The sequence below is a fragment of the Pristiophorus japonicus genome, chromosome 9 (assembly GCF_044704955.1).
Source record: "Pristiophorus japonicus isolate sPriJap1 chromosome 9, sPriJap1.hap1, whole genome shotgun sequence".
NCBI classification, from domain to species: domain Eukaryota; kingdom Metazoa; phylum Chordata; class Chondrichthyes; family Pristiophoridae; genus Pristiophorus; species Pristiophorus japonicus.
Window position 1 is genome coordinate 25,333,237 of NC_091985.1, and position 20,853 is coordinate 25,354,089.

A 20,853-nucleotide genomic window follows, 5' to 3' on the forward strand; every position below is an offset into this window, starting at 1 on the left:
GTCTATACAGTAAGACTGCCTCCTGTGGGGCAATCGTGTAGTGGTCCCCAAGAATGGCAGAGACACCTTCATCAATGACCTCCACAGTACCCACCCAGGCATCGTAATGATGAAAGCGATAGCCAGATCCCATATGTGGTGACCCGGTATTGATGCGGACTTAGAGTCCTGCATTCATAGATGTAATACATGCTCGCAGTTAAGCAATGTACACAGGGAGGCGCCACTAAGTTTATGGTCTTGGCCCTCCAAACCGTGGTCCAGGGTACACGTCGACTATGCAGGCCCGTTCTTGGGTAAAATGTTCCTTGTAGTTGTAGACGCGTACTCCAAGTGGATTGAATGTGAGATAATGTCGGCTAGTACGTCCGCTGCCACTACTGAAAGCCTGCGGGCCATGTTTGCCACACACGGCCTACCCGATGTCCTGGTGAGCGACAACGGGCCATGTTTTACCAGTGCCGAGTTCAAAGAATTCATGACCCGTAATGGGATCAAACATGTCACATCTGCCCCGTTTAAAGCAGCGTCCAATGGTCAGGCAGAGAGAGCAGTGCAAACCATCAAGCAAAGCTTGAAGAGGGTAACTGAAGGCTCACTGCAGACTAGCCTATCCCAAGTCCTGCTTAGCTACCGCACGAGACCTCACTCGCTCACTGGGATCCCACTTGCTGAACTGCTCATGAAAAGTGCACTTAAGACAAGCTCTTGTTAGTTCACCCTGATCTACATGAACAGGTAGAAAACAGGTGACTTCAACAAAGTACATACCATGATAGTGCAAATGTGTCACGTGAGATTGAAATCAAGGATCCTATATTTGTATTGAATTATGGACAAGGTCCCAAGTGGCTTCTTGGCACTAGCGTGGCCAAAGAGGGGAGCAGGGTGTTTTGGGTCAAACTTTCAAATGGACTCATTCACCGGAAACACTTGGACCAAATCAAACTCAGATTCACGGACTATCCTGAGCAACCCACCTTGGATCCTACCTTCTTTGATCCCCCAACACACACACCAGTGGCAACCGGCACCACGGTTGACCACGAAGCAGAACCCATCATCCACAGCAGCCCAGCAGGACCCAACACACCAGGCAGCCCAGCAAGGCCAGCTGCACAGCAGCCCAGCGAGGGCCCAACAAATGATCCAACAATACCAGCTTTCACACCAACACGATCAACCAGGGCAAGAAGGACCCCAGATCGACTCACATTGTAAATAGTTACACTATTGACTTTGGTGAGTGTTGTTATATATGTAAACTTGTATTTACTCTGTACAGCCACCAAAGGGCTCATCCCCTGGTGTCCCAAGGGATCCCACAATCCCTTGGGAGCACAGGTATTTAAGGAGGCCTCACAATTGGAGAGGCACTCTGGAGACCTACAATAAAACAAAGAAACATAGAAACATAGAAACTAGGTGCAGGAGTAGGCCATTCGGCCCTTCTAGCCTGCACCGCCATTCAATGAGTTCATGGCTGAACATGCAACTTCAGTACCCCATTCCTGCTTTCTCACCATACCCCTTGATTCCCCTAGTAGTAAGGACTTCATCTAACTCCTTTTTGAATATATTTAGTGAATTGGCCTCAACAACTTTCTGTGGTAGAGAATTCCACAGGTTCACCACTCTCTGGGTGAAGAAATTCCTCCTCATATCGGTCCTAAATGGCTTCCCCCTTATCCTTAGACTGTGTCCCCTGGTTCTGGACTTCCCCAACATTGGGAACATTCTTCCTGCATCTAACCTGTCTAACCCCATCAGAATTTTAAACGTTTCTATGAGGTCCCCTCTCATTCTTCTGAACTCCAGTGAATACAAGCCCAGTTGATCCAGTCTTTCTTGATAGGTCAGTCCCGCCATCCCGGGAATCAGTCTGGTGAACCTTCGCTGCACTCCCTCAATAGCAAGAATGTCCTTCCTCAGGTTAGGAGACCAAAACTGTACACAATACTCCAGGTGTGGCCTCACCAAGGCCCTGTACAATTGTAGCAACACCTCCCTGCCCCTGTACTCAAATCCCCTCCCTATGAAGGCCAACATGCCATTTGCTTTCTTAACCGCCTGCTGTACCTGCATGCCAACCTTCAATGACTGATGTACCATGACACCCAGGTCTCTTTGCACCTCCCCTTTTCCTAATCTGTCACCATTCAGATAATAGTCTGTCTCTCTGTTTTTACCACCAAAGTGGATAACCTCACATTTATCCACATTATACTTCATCTGCCATGCATTTGCCCACTCACCTAACCTAGCCAAGTCGCTCTGCAGCCTCATAGCATCCTCCTCGCAGCTCACACTGCCACCCAACTTAGTGTCATCCGCAAATTTGGAGATACTACATTTAATCCCCTCGTCTAAATCATTAATGTACAGTGTAAACAGCTGGGGCCCCAGCACAGAACCTTGCGGTACCCCACTAGTCACTGCCTGCCATTCTGAAAAGTCCCCATTTACTCCTACTCTTTGCTTCCTGTCTGACAACCAGTTCTCAATCCATGTCAGCACACTACCCCCAATCCCATGTGCTTTAACTTTGCACATTAATCTCTTGTGTGGGGCCTTGTCGAAAGCCTTCTGAAAGTCCAAATATACCACATCAACTGGTTCTCCCTTGTCCACTCTACTGGAAACATCCTCAAAAAATTCCAGAAGATTTGTCAAGCATGATTTCCCTTTCACAAATCCATGCTGACTTGGACCTATCATATTACCTCTTTCCAAATGCACTGCTATGACATCCTTAATAACTGATTCCATCATTTTACCCACTACCGATGTCAGGCTGACCGGTCTATAATTCCCTGTTTTCTCTCTCCCTCCTTTTTTAAAAAGTGGGGTTACATTGGCTACCCTCCACTCCATAGGACTAAGGTCACATGTTACTTTGAGCTCACAGTGTTTAGTCCGACTCTTTCTCCATATATAACACTCTAGTATTTCCGGAAGGTTATTTGTGTCTTCCTTAGTGAAGACAGAACCAAAGTATTTGTTCAATTGGTCTGCCATTTCTTTGTTCCTCATTATAAATTCATCTGATTCTGACTGCAAGGGACCTACATTTGTCTTCACATATTTAGAGAAGCTTTTGCGGTCAGTTTTTATGTTCCCTGCAAGCTTACTCTCATACTCTATTTTCCCCTCCTAATTAAACCCTTTGTCCTCCTCTGCTGAATTCTAAATTTCTCCCAGTCCTCAGGTTTGCTGCTTTTTCTGGCCAATTTATATGCCTCTTCCTTGGATTTAACACTATCCCTAATTTCTCTTGTTAGCCATGGTTGAGCCACCTTCCCCGTTTTATTTTTACGGCAGACAGGGATGTATAATTATTGAAGTTCATCCATGTGATCTTTAAATGTCTGCTATTGCCTATCCACCGTCAACCCTTTAAGTATCATTCGCCAGTCTATCCTAGCCAATTCACGTCTCATACCATCGAAGTTACCTTTCTTTAAGTTCAGGACCCTAGTCTCTGAATTAGCTGTGTCACTCTCCATCTTAATGAAGAATTCTACCATATTATGGTCACTCTTCCCCAAGGGGCCTCACACAACAAGATTGCTAATTAGTCCCTTCTCATTACACATCACCCAGTCTAGGATAGCCAGCTCTCTAGTTGGTTCCTCGACATATTGATCTAGAAAACTATCCCTTATACACTCCAGGAAATCCTCCTCCACCGTATTGGTACCAGTTTGGTTAATCCAATCTATCTGTAGATTCTCCATGTCCTGTGTGGAGCCCTTGTACAATGATGGGGGTGGACTCCTCCATGCTCCTTGAAATTGGCGAAATGCTCCCCGGCAGGCTTGCCATTGCACCCATCAATTCAGCGTACCTGCCCAGCACCTTTCTTCTGAAGACTGCCCCATCGAGGTCCTCATCGGAGTCCTGTGCAGCAGAACGCGCGCACAAACTTGCCTGCCGAAGAGCTTGCCCCTGAGCTACCCTTTCCCCCTGGCCTTGCTGCAGCCCACTTGTGCCTGGTGCTTCACCCTGTGCAGAACCTGCTTCTACACTGGTCTCTAAAGAGTGCCAATTGTAGCTGGTGTCTGCGAGTGAGAGATGCAGTGACATGGTGTCTTCTTCCTCTTCTTCTTCTTCTCTTACTTCGCTCTCTTCAATGACATCGGGGACAGGCTTCTCGGGTGTTTGTTGATTATCTGAATGCAGAAAGGCACAAGAGTCGGGTTATGGTGAGTGGGCCGGGGCGGGGGGGTTGGCAGGGGGGGGGGGGGGCGCGGGGGGTGGCTGATGCCAGAAATGCATGCATACAGCAGGAGTCGCTTGAAAGTGAGAAAAGATTGTGGGCTGATGGGAAAGTGGGATTGAGAAGTAGGATTAGGATTAGGAATGAACATACCATTGTTGTCCCCAAAGGGGTCAACCCCATCAGTTGCCATGGCCTCTACCATGTGTCACTCAGTTAGCTGGAGTATTCACTCCTCCAGCTGGCTGTAGTCCTGCGTGTCCACCTGGCCCCCACCTGTCTGCTTCTGCTCCCGGCATTTATGTACCAGATTGGCCTGCAAGAGAAAGAGAACTGTGTGAGTGAGTGTAGTGCAGTGCGTTTGGGTGATGTGCCTGCCATAGTTTAATAGCTGTCAATGTGAGCAAGGTATGAGATGTGGGTGTGAGTGTTGTAGCACTGGTAAGGTTGTGAGGATGAAGTGAAGCTACGATTGTGAGGTGTGAGTTGTGAAAGGTGGAGATTGTTGGTAGGTGAGTGCTGGGGGTGTGGTGCATTGAACTTTGTGGCGCAGATGGTGGTGTGTGGCATTTGCTGGAACCTTCACTCACGTTGACCACCCGTGGGTGGTCATTAAATTTCTTCCTGCACTGGATGGCGGACCGTGGCACCACAGTGCTGGCTGTCACATGATCTGCTATCTCCTGCCACATGGTACGGCACATATAGGGTGAGGGCTACCTGTCACTTTGTGGGTAGAGGACAGTCCACCTCCTCCCCATGGCGACTATGAGTGCCTCCAGAGCTTCATCGGAGAACCTGTATGGTGTGACGATCTGCCATTTCTATTCATGCTCATTGGGGCAGCTGCAAATCCACCTGCCCTGAAAATAAGGTGCTGTAGCATCAATGCCGGAGGTAGCAGGGGTCCCCAATGGAAGGCTCTCGACACGGGAGTCCTCCCTTTATTTATTGAGGACTTGGCCCGGAGGGTGTTGCACGGGGCAGTCCTGTGCAATAAGTTTTTAAGTCGGTTCACGGATTCCCAGGCCGCCTGCAATTTCTGCGCTCTGGAGGAGTCCGTGTTGCATGTGTATGTAAAGTGTGTGAAGTTGCAGCCCCTCTTCCATTATTTCAAGGGGCTGCTCCTCGATTTTTGGCTGCATTTCAGTTCCACGCTATTGATCTTTGGGCACCCGGTGCGGAGGGGAGCGGGCATGTCGAAGGGCCTCCTTGTAGGACTGCTTCTGGGCCTGGCCAAGGTGGTCATTAACAGGTCCAGGCAGAGGGTGGTCGAGGGGGTCGTTCAGCCCGACTGCCTGCCTCGCTTCTGCGGTTACGTTCGCGCCAGGGTGCCTCTGGAGATGGAACATGCGGTGTCCACCGGTACGCTTGCGGCCTTTTGCGAGAGATGGGCACCAAAGGGAATAAGGGGTTATGGAGAGCGGGCAGGGAAGTGGACCTGAGTCCATGATCGGATCAACCATGATCGTATTAAATGGCGGAGCAGGCTCGAGGGACCATATGGCCTACTCCTGCTCCTATTCCTTTTGTTCTTATGTTCTATCACCCCCAACAACAAATTTCAATTTGACTGTTTAAGGTTCAGAAAGTTTTATTTGTTAATTTGTTGATTCTAGTGCCCCTTTAATAAGGGGGCACTCGGCTTTATAGTTTAATAAAAAATAGTTGTAGCATCAGTGCACCTCCCCTTTAAGTAGTAGAATTTTGCATGCTACCTAGACCATTTTCAGGTGATGCAACTTAACATTGCCAATTTTGTGGCTACATTAAATTTCTAGGCCAACGGGTTTAGATGCTGATGTTTTATTTCGAGCACCTGGCTTCAAAACTAGTCCAGGCTGATGGGCTGATCCCCTCCATCTGCTAGTTGTAAAGCTCCTTTGTGAAATGTAGTGACTAGTTTTGCTTTAGCCTATTTATCCCCAAAACCCAAGATTTATACTGAGGCAAGTATTTCAGCATGTTATTTGTTTCATCTTTACTTATTTGTAATTTGCCTTTGTTGAGATCCAGCATGGAATTGAGAGCAAATGAGGGACACATCCTGTCGAAATTGAAGCAGTCCATGCCCGCATGCAGCAAGACCTGGATGACATTCAGGCTTGGACTGATAAGTGGCAAGTAACATTCGCGCCACACAAGTGCCAGGTAATGACCATCTCCAACAAAAGAGAGTCTAACCACTGTCACTTGACATTCAACGGTGTTACCATTGCTGAATCCTCCACCATCAACATCCTGGGGGTCACCATTGACCAGAAACTTAACTGGACCAGCCACATAAATACCGTAACAACAAGAGCAGGTCAGAGGCTGGGTATTCTGTGGCAAGTGCCTTACCTCCTGACACCCCAAAGCCTTTCCATTATTTACAAGGCACAAGTCAGGAGTGTGATGGAATACTCTCCACTTATTCCAACAACACTCAAGAAGCCCGATACCATCCAGGACAAAGTAGCCTGCCTGATTGGCACCCCATCCACCACCTTCAACATTCACTCCCTCCACCACAGGCGCACAGTGGCCGCAAAGTGTACCATTTACAAGATGCATTGCAGCAACTCCCCAAGGTTTCTTTGGCAGCACCTCCCAAACCCGTGACCTCTACCACCTAGAAGGGCAAGGGCAGCAGGTGCATGTGAGCAACATCACCTGCAAGTTCCCCTCCAAGTTACACAGCATCCTGACTTGCAAATATATCACCGTTCCTTCATCGTTGCTGGATCAAAATCCTGGAACTCCTTCCCTAACAGCACTGTGGGAGTTTCTTCATCACACGGACTGCAGTGGTTCAAGAAGACAGCTCACTGCCACCTTCTCAAGGGCAACTAGGGATGGGCAATAAATACTGGCCTTGTCAGTGACACCCATATCCTGGAATGTATTAAAAAAAAACTCTCCCAAAGGATAAAAAATATTGGCCACATTTATTTTATCATGAAAGCAACGCTACATTAAAAATGTCTGGATTTTAGTACATACGTATGTTTACATTTTTTCCTGCCTCAACAACAACATCAACGATTCGCATTTATGTAGTGTTTTGAATGTAGTAAAACATCCCAAGGCGCTTCACAAAGGTGACCAAAGGCTTGTTCTAAAGGTTTTAAGCAGAATCTTAAAGAAAGAAAATAAAGAAAGACTTGCATTTATTTATATAGCACCTTTCACAACCACTGATCATCTCAAAGCACTTTACAGCCAATGAAGTACATTTTGAAGTGTAGTCACTGTTGCAATTTAGGCCAGCATAGAAGCATTGACCACGCCCGATCAACTCGTTGGGCGGGCCACATCATCCGCATGCCCAACACGAGACTCCCAAAGCAAGCACTCTACACGGAGCTTCGACACAGCAAGCGAGCCCCAGGTAGGCAGAGGAAATGTTTCAAGGCCACATAGAAACATAGAAACATAGAAAATAGGTGCAGGAGTAGGCCATTTGGCCCTTCGAGCCTGCACCGCCATTCAATGAGTTCATGGCTGAACATGCAACTTCAGTACTCCATTCCTGCTTTCTCGCCATACCCCTTGATCCCCCTAGTAGTAAGGACTACATCTAACTCCTTTTTGAATATATTTAGTGAATTGGCCTCAACAACTTTCTGTGGTAGAGAATTCCACAGGTTCACCACTTTCTGGGTGAAGAAGTTTCTCCTCATCTCGGTCCTAAATGGCTTACCCATTATCCTTAGACTGTGACCCCTGGTTCTGGACTTCCCAACATTGGGAACATTCTTCCTGCATCTAACCTGTCTAAACCCGTCAGAATTTTAAACGTTTCTATGAGATCCCCTCTCATTCTTCTGAACTCCAGTGAATACAAGCCCAGTTGATCCAGTCTTTCTTGATATGTCAGTCCCGCCATCCCGGGAATCAGTCTGGTGAACCTTCGCTGCACTCCCTCAATAGCAAGAATGTCCTTCCTCAAGTTAGGAGACTAAAACTGTACACAATACTCCAGGTGTGGCCTCACCAAGGCCCTGTACAACTGTAATAACACCTCCCTGCCCCTGTACTCAAATCCCCTCGCTATGAAGGCCAACATGCCATTTGCTTTCTTAACCGCCTGCTATACTTGTATGCCAACCTTCAATGACTGATGTACCATGACACCCTCAAAGCCTCCCCACCGACTCCTGGGAATCCCTGGCCTAAAACCACCCAAAGTGGAGGAAGAGCATCCGGGAGGGCACTGACCACTCCGAGTCCCATTGCCGAGAACAAGCAGAAACCAAGCATAGACAGCGGAAGGAGTGTGCGTCAGCCCAGGCTCCCCATCCACTCTTTCCTTCAACCACTGTCTGCCCCACCTGTGACAGTGTCTGTCGGTCCGCATTGGACTCCTCAATCACCTGAGAACTCACTTTTAGAGTGTAAGCAAGTCATCCTCGACTCCGAGGGACTGCCTATGATGATGATGTAGAAACAGTGAAAAACTTCAAAAAGTTGACTTCAAAAAGTATTTCATTAGCTGTAAAGGAAGGGGGAGGTGAAAAGGTTTGCAGCTAGTATATTTGTTATAGCACCTTTTGTTACAAAGGGTCAGCGATGTATAAAGGATGATGTAGTATCTCCAACACCTTCCCCACACCCTCACCTTTCCTTGGCTTCCCGTCTCCTTGACAACAGAGTGCCTGGAGTCGAGGCCTCTGGGAGAGAGGCGCTCCTTAGCAACCGTTCAAAACAACATGGCCGACGACAAAGAAGCGGCAGGTAAGAAGCAAAGCACAATAATCTCAATAGGCAAAGCACGAAAAATATTCAGACGTAATCTTAGTCATTTCCCCTCCCAAATTAAGGCTGGAGGCCTCTGGTGTCCAGGACCTGCTCAAAGACCAACATTGAGGGTGGCGTTTGTGCAGGAATCGTTTTAAAACACACACACTCACCATTATGAAGAGAGCTCGCCATCTAATGATTGAAAAGAACGAGGCAGATCACAAACGTGTTAAGATTCACGGAGCTGTGTTTAATTTTTTAAAGATGCGTAAAAAACCCGGGATATTTTGAAACCAGCAACAATGAGACTCGTTCCATATGAGTAAATAGGGGAATGTTTTTTTTGAGAAATACGGGCTTTTTGCTCAGACTGTAACCAGAAAGAGTAAAAAATAATTGTTTAAAGTACCGCCAAAGGCGACAAATCAGTTATTTTAAAATCCAATTTGCCTAACCACAATTTAGTGTATATTATTTTGATTTGTTAATTCATTTCAGATCAATAGAATCTGTAACTTTAAGTTTATTTTGTAGGAAACTAAACACTGATTGTTTCAGTAGTTCACTTTTAAAAAATACATAACTTTTCTGATTAATGTGTCAGCTGTGGCTCAGTGGGTAACACACTCACCTCTGAGTCAGAAGATTCCAGGAACTTGAGCACAAAATAATCTAGGCTGCCACTCCAGTGCAGTACTGAGGGAGCACTGCACTGTCGGAGGTGCCGTCTTAATGAGACAGTAAACCGAGGCCCCGTCTGCTCTCTCAAGTGGACGTAAAAGATCCCATGGCACAATTTTGAAGAAGAGCAGGGGAGTTATCTCCAGTATCCTGGCCAAAATTTATCCCTCAATCAACATAACAAAAAAACAGATTATCTGATCATTATCACATTGTTGTTTGTGGGAGCTTGCCTGTGCGCAAATTGGTTGCTGCGTTTCCGACATTACAACAGTGACTACATTCCAAAAAGTACTTCATTGGCTGTAAAGCGCTTTGAGACATCCGGTGGTCGTGATAGGCACTATATAAATTTAAGTCTTTCTTTCTTTAATATTTTGCGAGTTACTTTAATTTATAACTAATTTAAATGTGCATATTTTTTATATTAGTGCTAATAAAGGAGCACAATGAAATATTGAATTTTACTCATATTTTGAGTTTTAGCATTTTATCCTCTCTCCTTTCATTGGCAGTATGTAGCTCATTTTCAATGATTTTCTTGAACAATAATCAGAGCCAGGAAACTTAAGAAAGGAGAACTGTATCACTCCAAAAGTCGCAATGAAAAGGAATTTACTTTGTCACACTTGTGGGCATTTATAACTGTGAAATGTGTTGGCGTAAAAGCCATTGCATTATTTCACCCTTTCAATGGCGTTGATGGAAAGATGTGTTTATTTGTACTGCCAAAATGGCCACCTTGTCTCTGATTGGTTTTCCAATTTCACTGCACCTATTGCTGATTGGTTCCCTTTGAAGGATAAGCCACACCCTGAATTTTCTGTGGAGTGTGTAATTGGAACCGCCCAGCTCAAGTTCTGACTGACTTCGCAAATTGTAACTCGATCCATTTTGACTTCGGAAGCCACAGAGGATAGATCTCCCCAAAAGCCACCAAGTGCCAGGCGCCCCTTACGCCAGCGCAAATGCAGCCCTCCCCTAGCCAAAGTCCCTTGCCCAAGCCCAAGTGCATCCCTCCCCCAGCCGAAGTCCCATTACTACCGCACCGCCCGCCCCGTCACCATAGATTGAGCATTATGTGAGGATTGTTAACAGGTTTATTGGGTATGAAGTGAACAGTGAGTGTCGTGACTTCTGGATTTCATCCACTCCAACAATGTCCCTTGTAACATACGCACTGAGCTTTCTGAGAAATCGGGTGTGGGTTGGAAGAACTTCTCTTCTCCCGCCCCCCCCCCCCGTGTCTCTCCCCCCCCCCCAACACCGTCTCTCTCCTCTCCCGTGTCCCTTTCCCCCCCTGCCCCGTATCTCTCTCTCTCTTCCACCCCCACCCCACCACAGGCTTTCACTCCCCCCCCCCCGCAGACTCTCTGTCTCCCCACCCCCAGGCTCCTTCTCTCTCCCCCAAGCTCTCTCTCTCCCCCACCCCCCAAGCCCAGGCTCTCTCTCTCTGTCTCTCTTACCCACCCCGCCCCCAGAGGATCAGCAGCTCGGTCGAACAACCTGTGGAGCAACATCATGGTCGGACTGATTGCAGAGTCCCACTTCCAGTTCCGGTTTTGGACGGTTGTCATCGGGGGCAGAGTCTCGAGAGGACGCAGATGCAGAAGGACAGAAAAAGTGCACTACAAATAGTCAGTCACTAACATAAAAGGCCAGAACTGTATTGGCATCGAGGACGATTTACAAATTCAAATGAAAAATAATGTAAAATACAATCAAAAAAGGATTAAGATTCTCACCCCATTATTATTCTGCATTTGGATGAGTAGACTGAAGCTGTGCATTCTATACACCTCTATCTGAACCCATTTCAGAGATAGCGTGTGGTAGAGAATGGTAAGCTCAGTTTTGTGTCTGCCAAATGTGCTGCTGATGTGGAGGTGCACAGAAGTAGTTGTGAAAAGGAATAATTACTGGCATCTAAGCTAACGGTTTACATACATATTTTAATGTCTCCTAGTTTTTCCATTCCCATCCTTCTCAAATAACCTATTCACCTGAATAGAATACTTTAAAAAATCAGTCGTATTCTCTCTAAGTTTGGATATCGCTATTGAAAAACTTCCAACTTTTCAAGGCTCTCCATATTAGTGTAGAGCTCCAATACTGGGTATAATCTTGGCTCATTCTTCTTGACATCCTCTGCCATGAAACTCCAAACGCAGCCTTACCAAGATCTTCTGCAGCCTAAAAGTTTGGTTTTCTTAGTTTTACATTGTATTGTCCTTGCAATATAAACTAAACTTATGTTTGTTTTCCCAATTGACTGGTCGCATTGGGTGTGGACCTTCAGTGGTTCATTCACCATGACCTCCAGGTCCCTCTCCTGTTTCTCAAGCTTGAGTGGACACCCCTACATTGTATACACTTGCCTGGAGTTTCCCAGACCCAAATGACTATCACCACACTTATCCATGTTGATGGACATCTGCCACAAATGTGCCCTTTCTCCTGACATATCGAAATCAGTCTGTATCCTAGTTATTTGAACCAAAGTCCCAACACCCATATCCATGTATTTTGTGAATATTCCGTTGCACTAATCCAAATCATTTATGAAGCCAATGAACAGAAATGGTCCCAAAAGGATCCCAGCAGGACTCTATTTATGACCTGACCTTATGCAGAACCTACCCCCGCAGGTTGCTATCATCCGCTTATCAGATTTTAACCAATTTCCTGTCCAGCATAAAATCTGATGGCCTATCCCACATGACAAAATCTTATCCGATAGCCTTCTGTGCAACACTTTCTGGATATCAAGGTACACAATATCTACCTTAGTATCATCATCCACTTCTTCAAAAAAACGTAATCACACAACCAATGTTTGCCAACACTATCAATGGCTTCCCCTAATTAGTTTCTGTCTGCCAACCTTCAAGACTGCTGCCATCACCCCCTTCTGCAAAAGCCCACTATCCTCTCCAATTACATCCAGATCTCCAATATTCCCTTCTGTTCAAAGTCCTCAATCATATCATTGTCACCCAGCTTTGTGTCCATTTTTTATGTCACTCTCTGTTTGAATCCCTTCAGTCTGGTTTCTACCATGACCAGAGTACCGAGAGGATTGTGGTGAGTCGCAGCAACATTATCCACCATTGAAATCATGGTGCACAATCCATTTTTTGTCCTATTCAACCTCTCTGCGGCTCTTGACATGGTAATTTAATCTCTTGTCCTCTGTCGCTTCTCCTCTGAGGTCCACCTCTGTGGCACTGCTCTTGTTTAGTTTCACTCCTTCCTCATCCAATATAGCCAGTGCCGTCCCACTCCTCTATTACCGCGAGTGCGCTGCAAGGTCCTTGGCCTTCTTTGATTTGTCTATGTGCTGTATCTTTCATAGGTATAGGGGTAGCTTTCACATGTATGCAGAAAACACCCAGCTCTACATCTTCGCCACCACCCTCGACTCCTTGACTTATGGCCGTGCTAGCCAGCTGCTTATCTGGTTGGTCATCCGACATCAAATTGTGAATGAGCTTTCTCCAGCTTAACGTTGACGTGACCAAAGCCATCCTATGCAGCTCTAGCCAAAAGCTCCACTCCCTAACCCAATACCATCACCTTGCCCAGCTGCTCATTCAGGTGTGAAATCTTGGTGTCCTTCTGACCATTGAATCATAGAAATTTACAGCACGGAAGGAGGCCATTTTGGCTCATTGTGTCCGTGCCGTCCAACAAAGAGCTATCCAGCCAAATCCCACTTTCCAGATCTTGGTCCGTAGCCCTGTAGGTTACGGCACTTTAAGTGCACATCAAAATATTTTAAAAATGTTGTGAGGGTTTCTGCCTCTACCACCCTTTTAGGCTGTGAGTTCCAGACCCCCATCACCCTCTGGGTGAAGAAATTTCCCCTCATATCCCCTCTAAACCTATCAATTACTTTAAGTCTATGCCCCTGGTTGTTGACCCCTCTGCTAAGGGAAATAGGTCCTTCCTATCCACCATGAAGTGAACTTCCACTCCACAACCAGAACCGTCTATTTCCACCTCTGCAATATTACCCACTTTGGATGTTTTATTAGGTTAGATGCAAGTTATTGTTGTTATACATCACATTGTAGCAGCCCAGCCAAAAATACTGAAATTGTCACATTTTCATTTACTACAGAGGCTTTAATAGCAGAGCTCCAGAAGAACATCAGAGAAGCTTTTGCTGTTTTTGATCATGAGGCAAACAACACAGTGGATGTCAGGTTGGTCAGTGACCTCGAACCGCATTTATAAAAGGATGCGTCTATTTGTAATAATAAAATGGCTGCCATTTCTCTGATTGGCTCTCCATTATCACATGACCTATTTCTGATTGTTCCCTTTGGAGGATAAGCCACACCCTGAAGTTTCTCTGGAATGTGTAAATGGAACCGCCCAGCCCAAATTCTGACTGACTTTGCAAATTGTAATTTGATCCATTCTGCCTTCAGAAGCCAGAGAGGACAGATCGCGAACAACCCAGCAAAAGCCACCAAGTTCCAGCCGAAGTCCCTTACCCCAACGCAAGTGCTGCCTTCCCCAGCCGAAGTCTGTTACACCTCGCGCCTGCGCCATAGATGGAGCATTGTATGGGTCACGGATTGTTAATAGGTTTATTGCGTATGAAGTGAATAGTGACAGTGTCGTGACTTCTGAATTTCATCCACTCCAACGATGTCCCTAACGCACCGAGCTTTCCGAGAAACGTGATCTGTCTTCCCCAAGTTCCCTATCTCCCTTCCCTCTTCCCCCCCCCTCCCCACGGTGTGTCTCCCCCTTCCCCACAGTGTGTCTCCCTCTCCCCCCATTTCTCTCTCTCTCTCCCCCCTGTGTATCTCTCCCCCTGTGTATCTCTCTCCCTGCCCCCCCACTACTTCTCTCTACCCCTGCCACCCCTCTCTCCCCTGCCGCCCCACTCTCCCCCCGCCGCTCCTCTCTCCCCCTCGCCACCTCTCTCTCCCCCTCGCCGCCTCTCTCTCCCCCTCGCCGCCTCTCTCTCCCCCCGCTGCCTCTCTCTCCCTCCGCCGCCTCTCTCTCCGCTCCCCCCCCCGCCGCCTCGCTCTCCCCCCCCCCCCGCCGCCTCGCTCTCCCCCCCCACCTCTCTCTCCCTCCGCCGCCTCTCTCTCCGCTCCCCCCCCCCGCCGCCTCGCTCTCCCCCCCGCCCCCCGCCGCCTCTCTCCCCCTTGCCGCCTCTCTCTCCCCCCGCCGCCTCTCTCTCCCTCCGCCGCCTCTCTCTCCCTCTGCTGCCTCTCTCGCCGCCCCCCCCCCCCCCCCGCCGCCTCGCTCTCCCCCCCCCCCACCGCCTCTCTCCCCCCCGCCGCCTCACTCTCCCCCCCCACCGCCTCTCTCCGTCCCCCCACAGCCGCCTCTCCGCTCCCCTCGCCGCCTCTTCCCCCCCCCCCGTCGCCTCTCCCCCCCGCCTCCCTCTTCCCCCCCCCGCCGCCTTTCCCTCCCCCACCCCGCCGCCTCTCTTTCCCCTCCCCCACCGCCTCTCTCTCCCCCGCCACCCGCCGTCTCTCTCTCCCCGTCTCTCTCCCCCACCGCCCCTCCCTCACACCACCTCTCTCCCCAGCTTGGTTGGAGGCTCAGTTGCTAGCTCGAACAACGTGGTCAATTGAGGGGCCCCACATCTGGTTCAGGACCCCACTTCCGGTTTCGGGCAGGAAGCGTTGGGGGGCAGAGCCCGGAGGACGCAAGTGACAGAAGGAAGAAAAAAGCGTTCGTACAAATAGTCACTCCGTTTATAAAAACAACAGTTCTTGGTTTTGAGAACAAAGCTGCAATTTGCACAGTTACAGAAAATAATTGTGGCTTGGGCCATAGTATTGTAGTGGATTTTGAGCCCTCCATGACGGGTTTTTAATCTTGTGTAGAATTGAGGTCCATCAACTAAAATGCTTGGTGATGTAGTGTAGTTAGAGCTGTTCTTGGCATACAATAAAATAGTTAATTGAGACAGATGAAGTTGTTTAACTCCGAGTATATGGCTAAAGAGGCTGACACATGGACAGCATATACTTGAACTGTTTTAAGCACAAGGTATTCTGGGTTTTTTAATCCCCTGAATGGAACATTTGCCGTTGCTTGTCTGTTTACAATTGGGCTTTGGTTTCAAGAAGAGAATACATTGCCAGACTGTGTGTGCTGCTTTTTAGGATGTTGTTTTAATGGAAAGTGTTCTTCTTTCAAATGACTAGGAAGTTTACAACATGCATGCACCTGCTCAGTACAAGTGATATTGTTTGTACTGTGGATGCCCGGATTCCTAAGGGACAGTTACTGGGAAGAAGTTGTTATGGGCCCTGAAATTCCGACCTCCCCGGGTCCGTACAGAGTATGTACGGACCCGGGAAGGCATCGCACAAGCCAGTTTTCGGCGCGCAATGTGCATGTGCCGAAAACCGGCTTTTCTGATCTGTCAAGCTCTGGCTTGACAGATCCTCCGTATCCCCACAGTCAGGACATTCGCATGGGCAAGATTGCAGTATTTTCCCATCTCTTGCCCAGCGAATGAAAACTCTTGCACCTGGTAAAAGCAAGTGCATAGCCTACTTTTACCAGCGTAAGAGTTTTAAAACATACAAAAACATAGTAAAATAAAATTTTTAAAACACATTTTAACGTTAAAAACCCTGCCAACCATGGTAAGTTTATTTTAAACCATAATTAATAAACTTAAAAAAAAATTGGAAAAGTATATATTTTTTTCTAAGACATTTATTAACTTTAATTTAAATTAATGTTAAACATGCAATGTTTTTTCTCTTTTTTAATGGTGTTTTGGTGTTGGGGGGGTGTTTCTCAGTCATAATGAGAACTACTTACGGAGTTTCAATTATTATGAATGAGAAAATACTTTATCTGGATTGGCTGCCCAGTGTCATGTGACTCCAGTTCAGCTCTACATCCGCCAGGCGTGCACGCGCTCCAATGCACAGGGAGAGGAGGCCTCAGGACCGGGTGGGCGCAGCAGGAAAAGGTAGGTGCGCATGTTTTTAGTCATTTTCTGGTGAGCGCCTGTGGGAAGCAGAGGACCGGGATTTCAGGCCCATGGTTCTAGATGGTCCTGGCTGCCCTGCCCCGCCCTATTGACCCTCTCCCATGCCCACCCCTTCCAACCCGACAATATTTGCCTTGTAAGAAAGGAGCAGATGTTGCACCCATCACAAAACAGGCCGGAAAATCCCGGGTCCCTGCTATTTTCTGTTGGGTTTCGCCAGTCACCCACTGGAGACCTTATTGAAAGAAAAGAAGGCAAAGGGAGAAGGGCCCTAGTTGTAAAGGAAAAACAGAGAGAGACACCTGTTGAATGGTGGGGGGTGGGGGGAGAGAAAGACTGTTAAGAGGGAGACAAGGAAAGGGAGGGTGAGAATGCTTTATTGGAAAGGGAGACATGTTGAAAAGCGAGACGGGAGAGAGACACTTGTGGCAAGTAGAGGGAGAGACATCCTTTTGTGCTGGCTCGTACAGTGGCCTCACCAATACCCTGTACAGTTGTACAGGGTATTGGTGAGGCCACACCTGGAATACAGCGTGCAGTTTTGGTTTCCATATTTACGAAAGGCTATACTTGCTTTCGAGGCAGTTCAGATAAGGTTCACAACGTTGATTCCGGAGATGAGGGGGTTGACTAATGAGGAAAGGTTGAGTAGGTTGGGCCTCTAATCATTGTAATTCAGAAGAATGAGAGGTGATCTTATCGAAACGTATAAGATTATGAGGGGGCTTGACAAGGTGGATGCAGAGAGGATGTTTCCACTGATAGGGGATGTTGTGTTCCTAACACAGATGAGGCTGCACACAGGGAGGTTAAAGTAACAGTGACCTCAGTCTTTAATAAGACATTCCAGAGTGAGGAACAGGCCTTCGGGGCCGGCTTATATACAGTGCTCCCAAGGGATGCTGGGATCCCTTGGGACTTCAGGGGATGAGCTCCCTGGTGGCGGAACATGGGAGTGTATGCTTTACAGATACACAACATCACTCCCGCCGCAAAGTCAAAGTCAAAGTGAAAACTATTTACAAGGTGAGGCGGTCGGGAGCCTTTCTTTCCCTGGTGGACCGCCTCGATAGAAATGTCTGTTCTGGTGTATTGGCTGTGCCCTCGCTGGGCTGGCGTGTTGTTGGCCCTGGGCTGTTGGGCGTGATGGGTTCGATTTCCTGGTCCGGCGTGGTGTCGTTGATCCTTTGGGTGTGTGTTGTGGGCTCGTAAAAGGTGGTGTCTGCTGTGGGTTGTTCAGGGCAGTCTGTGAACCGCAGCCTCGTTTGGTCCAGGTGCTTTCTGCAAATTTCTCCATTGTCTAGTTTGACTACAAACACCCTATTCCCTTCTTTAGCTATCACCGTGCCCGCGATCCACTTGGGACCATGTCCGAGGTTAAGCACATACACAGGGTCATTCAGATCAATTTCCCGTGACACAGTGGCGCGACCATTGTTTACATTTTGTTGCTGTCGCCTGCTGATCATACATGTTGGGGTGAACCAGCGAGAGTCTGGTTTTAAGTGTTCTTTTCATGAGTAGCTCAGCCGGGGGCACCCCTGTGAGCGAGTGGGGTCTTGTGCGATGGCTGAGCAGTACTCGGGACAGGCGGGTTTGGAGTGAGCATTCTGAGACTCGTTTAAGGCTCTGTTTGATGGTTTGTACTGCCCGCGCTGCCTGCCCATTGGAGGCTGGTTTAAACGGGGCCGAGGTGACATGTTTGATCCCATTGCGGGTCATGAATTCTTTAAATTCAGCACTGGTGAAACATGGTCCGTTGTCACTGACCAGTATGTCAGGCAGGCCGTGGGTGGCAAACGTGGCCATCAAGCTTTCAATGGTGGTGGTGGCGGTGCTTCCCGACATTATTTCACATTCAATCCATTTTGAAAAAGCATCCACCACCACCAGGAACATTTTACCGAGAAATGGGCCCGCATAGTCGACATGGATCCTCGACCATGGTCTGGAGGGCCAGGACCACAAACTTAGTGGTGCCTCTCTGGGCGCGTTACTCAACTGAGCACATATGCTGCATTGCCGTACACAGGACTCTTAAGTCAGAGTCGATACCGGGCCACCACACGTGGGATCTGGCTATCGCTTTCATCATTACTATACCCGGATGTGTGCTGTGGAGATCCGAGATGAACGTCTCGCTGCCCTTTTGGTAGCACTACGCGGTTACCCCACAACAGGCAGTCTGCCTGAATGGACAGCTCGTCCTTTTGCCGCTGGAACGGCTTGATTGGCTCTTGCATTTCAACGGGGATGCTGGCCCAGCTCCCATGCAGCACACAGTTTTTTACTCGGGACAGCAGAGGATCTTGGCTGGTCCAAGTCCTAATCTGGCGGACCGTGACAGGTGATTTATCATTTTCAAACGCTTCCATGACCATCAACAAGTCTGCGGACTGCGCCACCATCAACAAGTTTTCAGGCTGCGCCATTTCCAGCCCCGTGGTGGGCAATGGTAGCAGACTGAGAGCATCCGCACAGTTCTCGGTGCCTGGCCTGTGGCGGATGGTATAGTTATACACTGATAGCGCGAGTGCCCACCTTTGTATGCGGGCTGAGGCATTAGTATTTATGCCCTTGTTTTCAGCGAACAGGGATGTGAGAGGCTTGTGATCGGTTTCCAGCTCAAATTTGAGGCCAAACAGGTACTGATGCATTTTCTTTACCCCGAACACACACGCTAATGCCTCTTTCTCAATATTGCTGTCAGCCCTCTCGGCCTTAGACAAGCTCTTGGAAGCATAGGTGACAGGTTGCAACTTCCCCGCAACGTTAGCTTGTTGTAATACACACCCGACTCCGTACGACGACGCGTCACATGCTAGCACAAGTCTTTTACACGGGTTATACAATACAAGCAGCTTGTTGGAGCATAAAATGTTTCTGGCTTTCTCAAAAGCAATTCCTTGTTTTTTTTCCCCATACCCAGTTCTCACCTTTGCGCAATAACACATGTAGGGGCTCTAAAAGGGTGCTTAACCCCGGTAGGAAGTGACCAAAATCGTTGAGGTGTCCCAGGAACAACCGCAGCTCCGTGATGTTCTGTGGCCTGGGCGCGTTCCTGATAGCCTCCGTCTTGGCGTCTGTGGGCCGAATGCCGTCCGCCGCGATATTTCTCCCCAAAAACTCCACTTCTGTTGCCATGAAGACGCATTTCGACCTCTTCAGCCGCAGCCCTACGCGATCCAGTCGCTGCAGGAACTCATCCAGGTTTTGTAGGTGCTCGGCGGTGTCCCGACCCGTGACCAATATGTCGTCCTGAAAGACCACCGTGTGTGGTACCGACTTGAGTAGGCTCTCCATGTTTCTCTGGAAGATCGCTGCAGCCGACCAAATTCCAAACGGGCATCTGTTGTAGATGAACAGTCCTTTGTGCGTGTTGATGCAGATGAGGCCCTTCGAAGACTCCTCCAGCTCCTGAGTCATGTAGGCGGAAGTCAGGTTGAGCTTGGTGAACGTCTTGCCTCCTGCCAGTTTCGCCTCCTGCCTTAGGTAGCGGGTATTGGTCCTGTAGCGATAAACAATTAATAGTTACTTTATAATCGCTGCAAATCCTGACCGTGCCATCACTTTTGAGTACTGGAACAATCGGGCTGGCCCACTCCTGTCCAGCTCGATTCCCACTCTCTCCCTCATCATGTGAGGTACGCTCGCGCCTTGTGGTGAATAGGTCGTGCCTCTGCACCTTCGCCCCGGAAAGGTTTCCAATGCCTGGCTCAAAAAGGGAAGGAAATTTGTTAAGTACCTGGGTACATGAGACCTCATCGACATGTGATAATGCTCGGATGTCATCCCAGTTCCAGCGGATTTTGCCCAGCCAGTTCCTTCCAAGCAGTGTGGGGCCATCGCCTGGGACAATCCAGAGTGGCAGTTCGTGCACCGTGCCCTTGTAGGTGACCTTGACCATGGCGCTGCCTAGAACAGTGATAAGCTCTTTGGTGTACGTTCTCAGTTTCGTGTGGATGGGGCTCAGGGCTGGTCTGAATGCCTTGTTGCACCACAGTCTCTCAAACATCTTTTTACTCATGATGGATTGGCTAGCGCCAGTGTCCAGTTCCATGGCTACGGGTAAGCCATTCAATTTTACGTTTATAGGTGGACATTTCATCGAAAATGTGTGCACCCCATGTAGTTCAGCATCTGCCTCCTCTCTCTGAGGCTCGAAATTGCTTTGATCCACCAAGGACCGGTCTTCCTCTGCCACGTGGTGGTTAGCAGGTTTTGCAGAGCTTGCAGCTCGTCT

The 20,853-nt window shown here is 48.3% G+C and overlaps 1 protein-coding gene across 3 annotated transcripts in view; it reads left to right on the plus strand.

The window, feature by feature from the left end:
• Positions 1-8,895: 8,895 nt before the first annotated feature.
• efcab2 (EF-hand calcium binding domain 2) overlaps positions 8,896-20,853 on the plus strand; it is a 74,233-nt gene continuing 62,275 nt past the window's right edge. For all 3 annotated transcript variants that reach the window (XR_011594985.1, XR_011594986.1, XM_070889199.1), the window contains exons 1-2: positions 8,896-8,938; positions 13,749-13,833. Coding sequence is in view for 1 of the 3 variants with exons in the window: in XM_070889199.1 (XP_070745300.1) it covers positions 8,914-8,938; positions 13,749-13,833 (110 nt within the window). In the remaining 2 variants the exon portion in view is untranslated. The remainder of the gene's footprint in view (positions 8,939-13,748; positions 13,834-20,853) is intronic.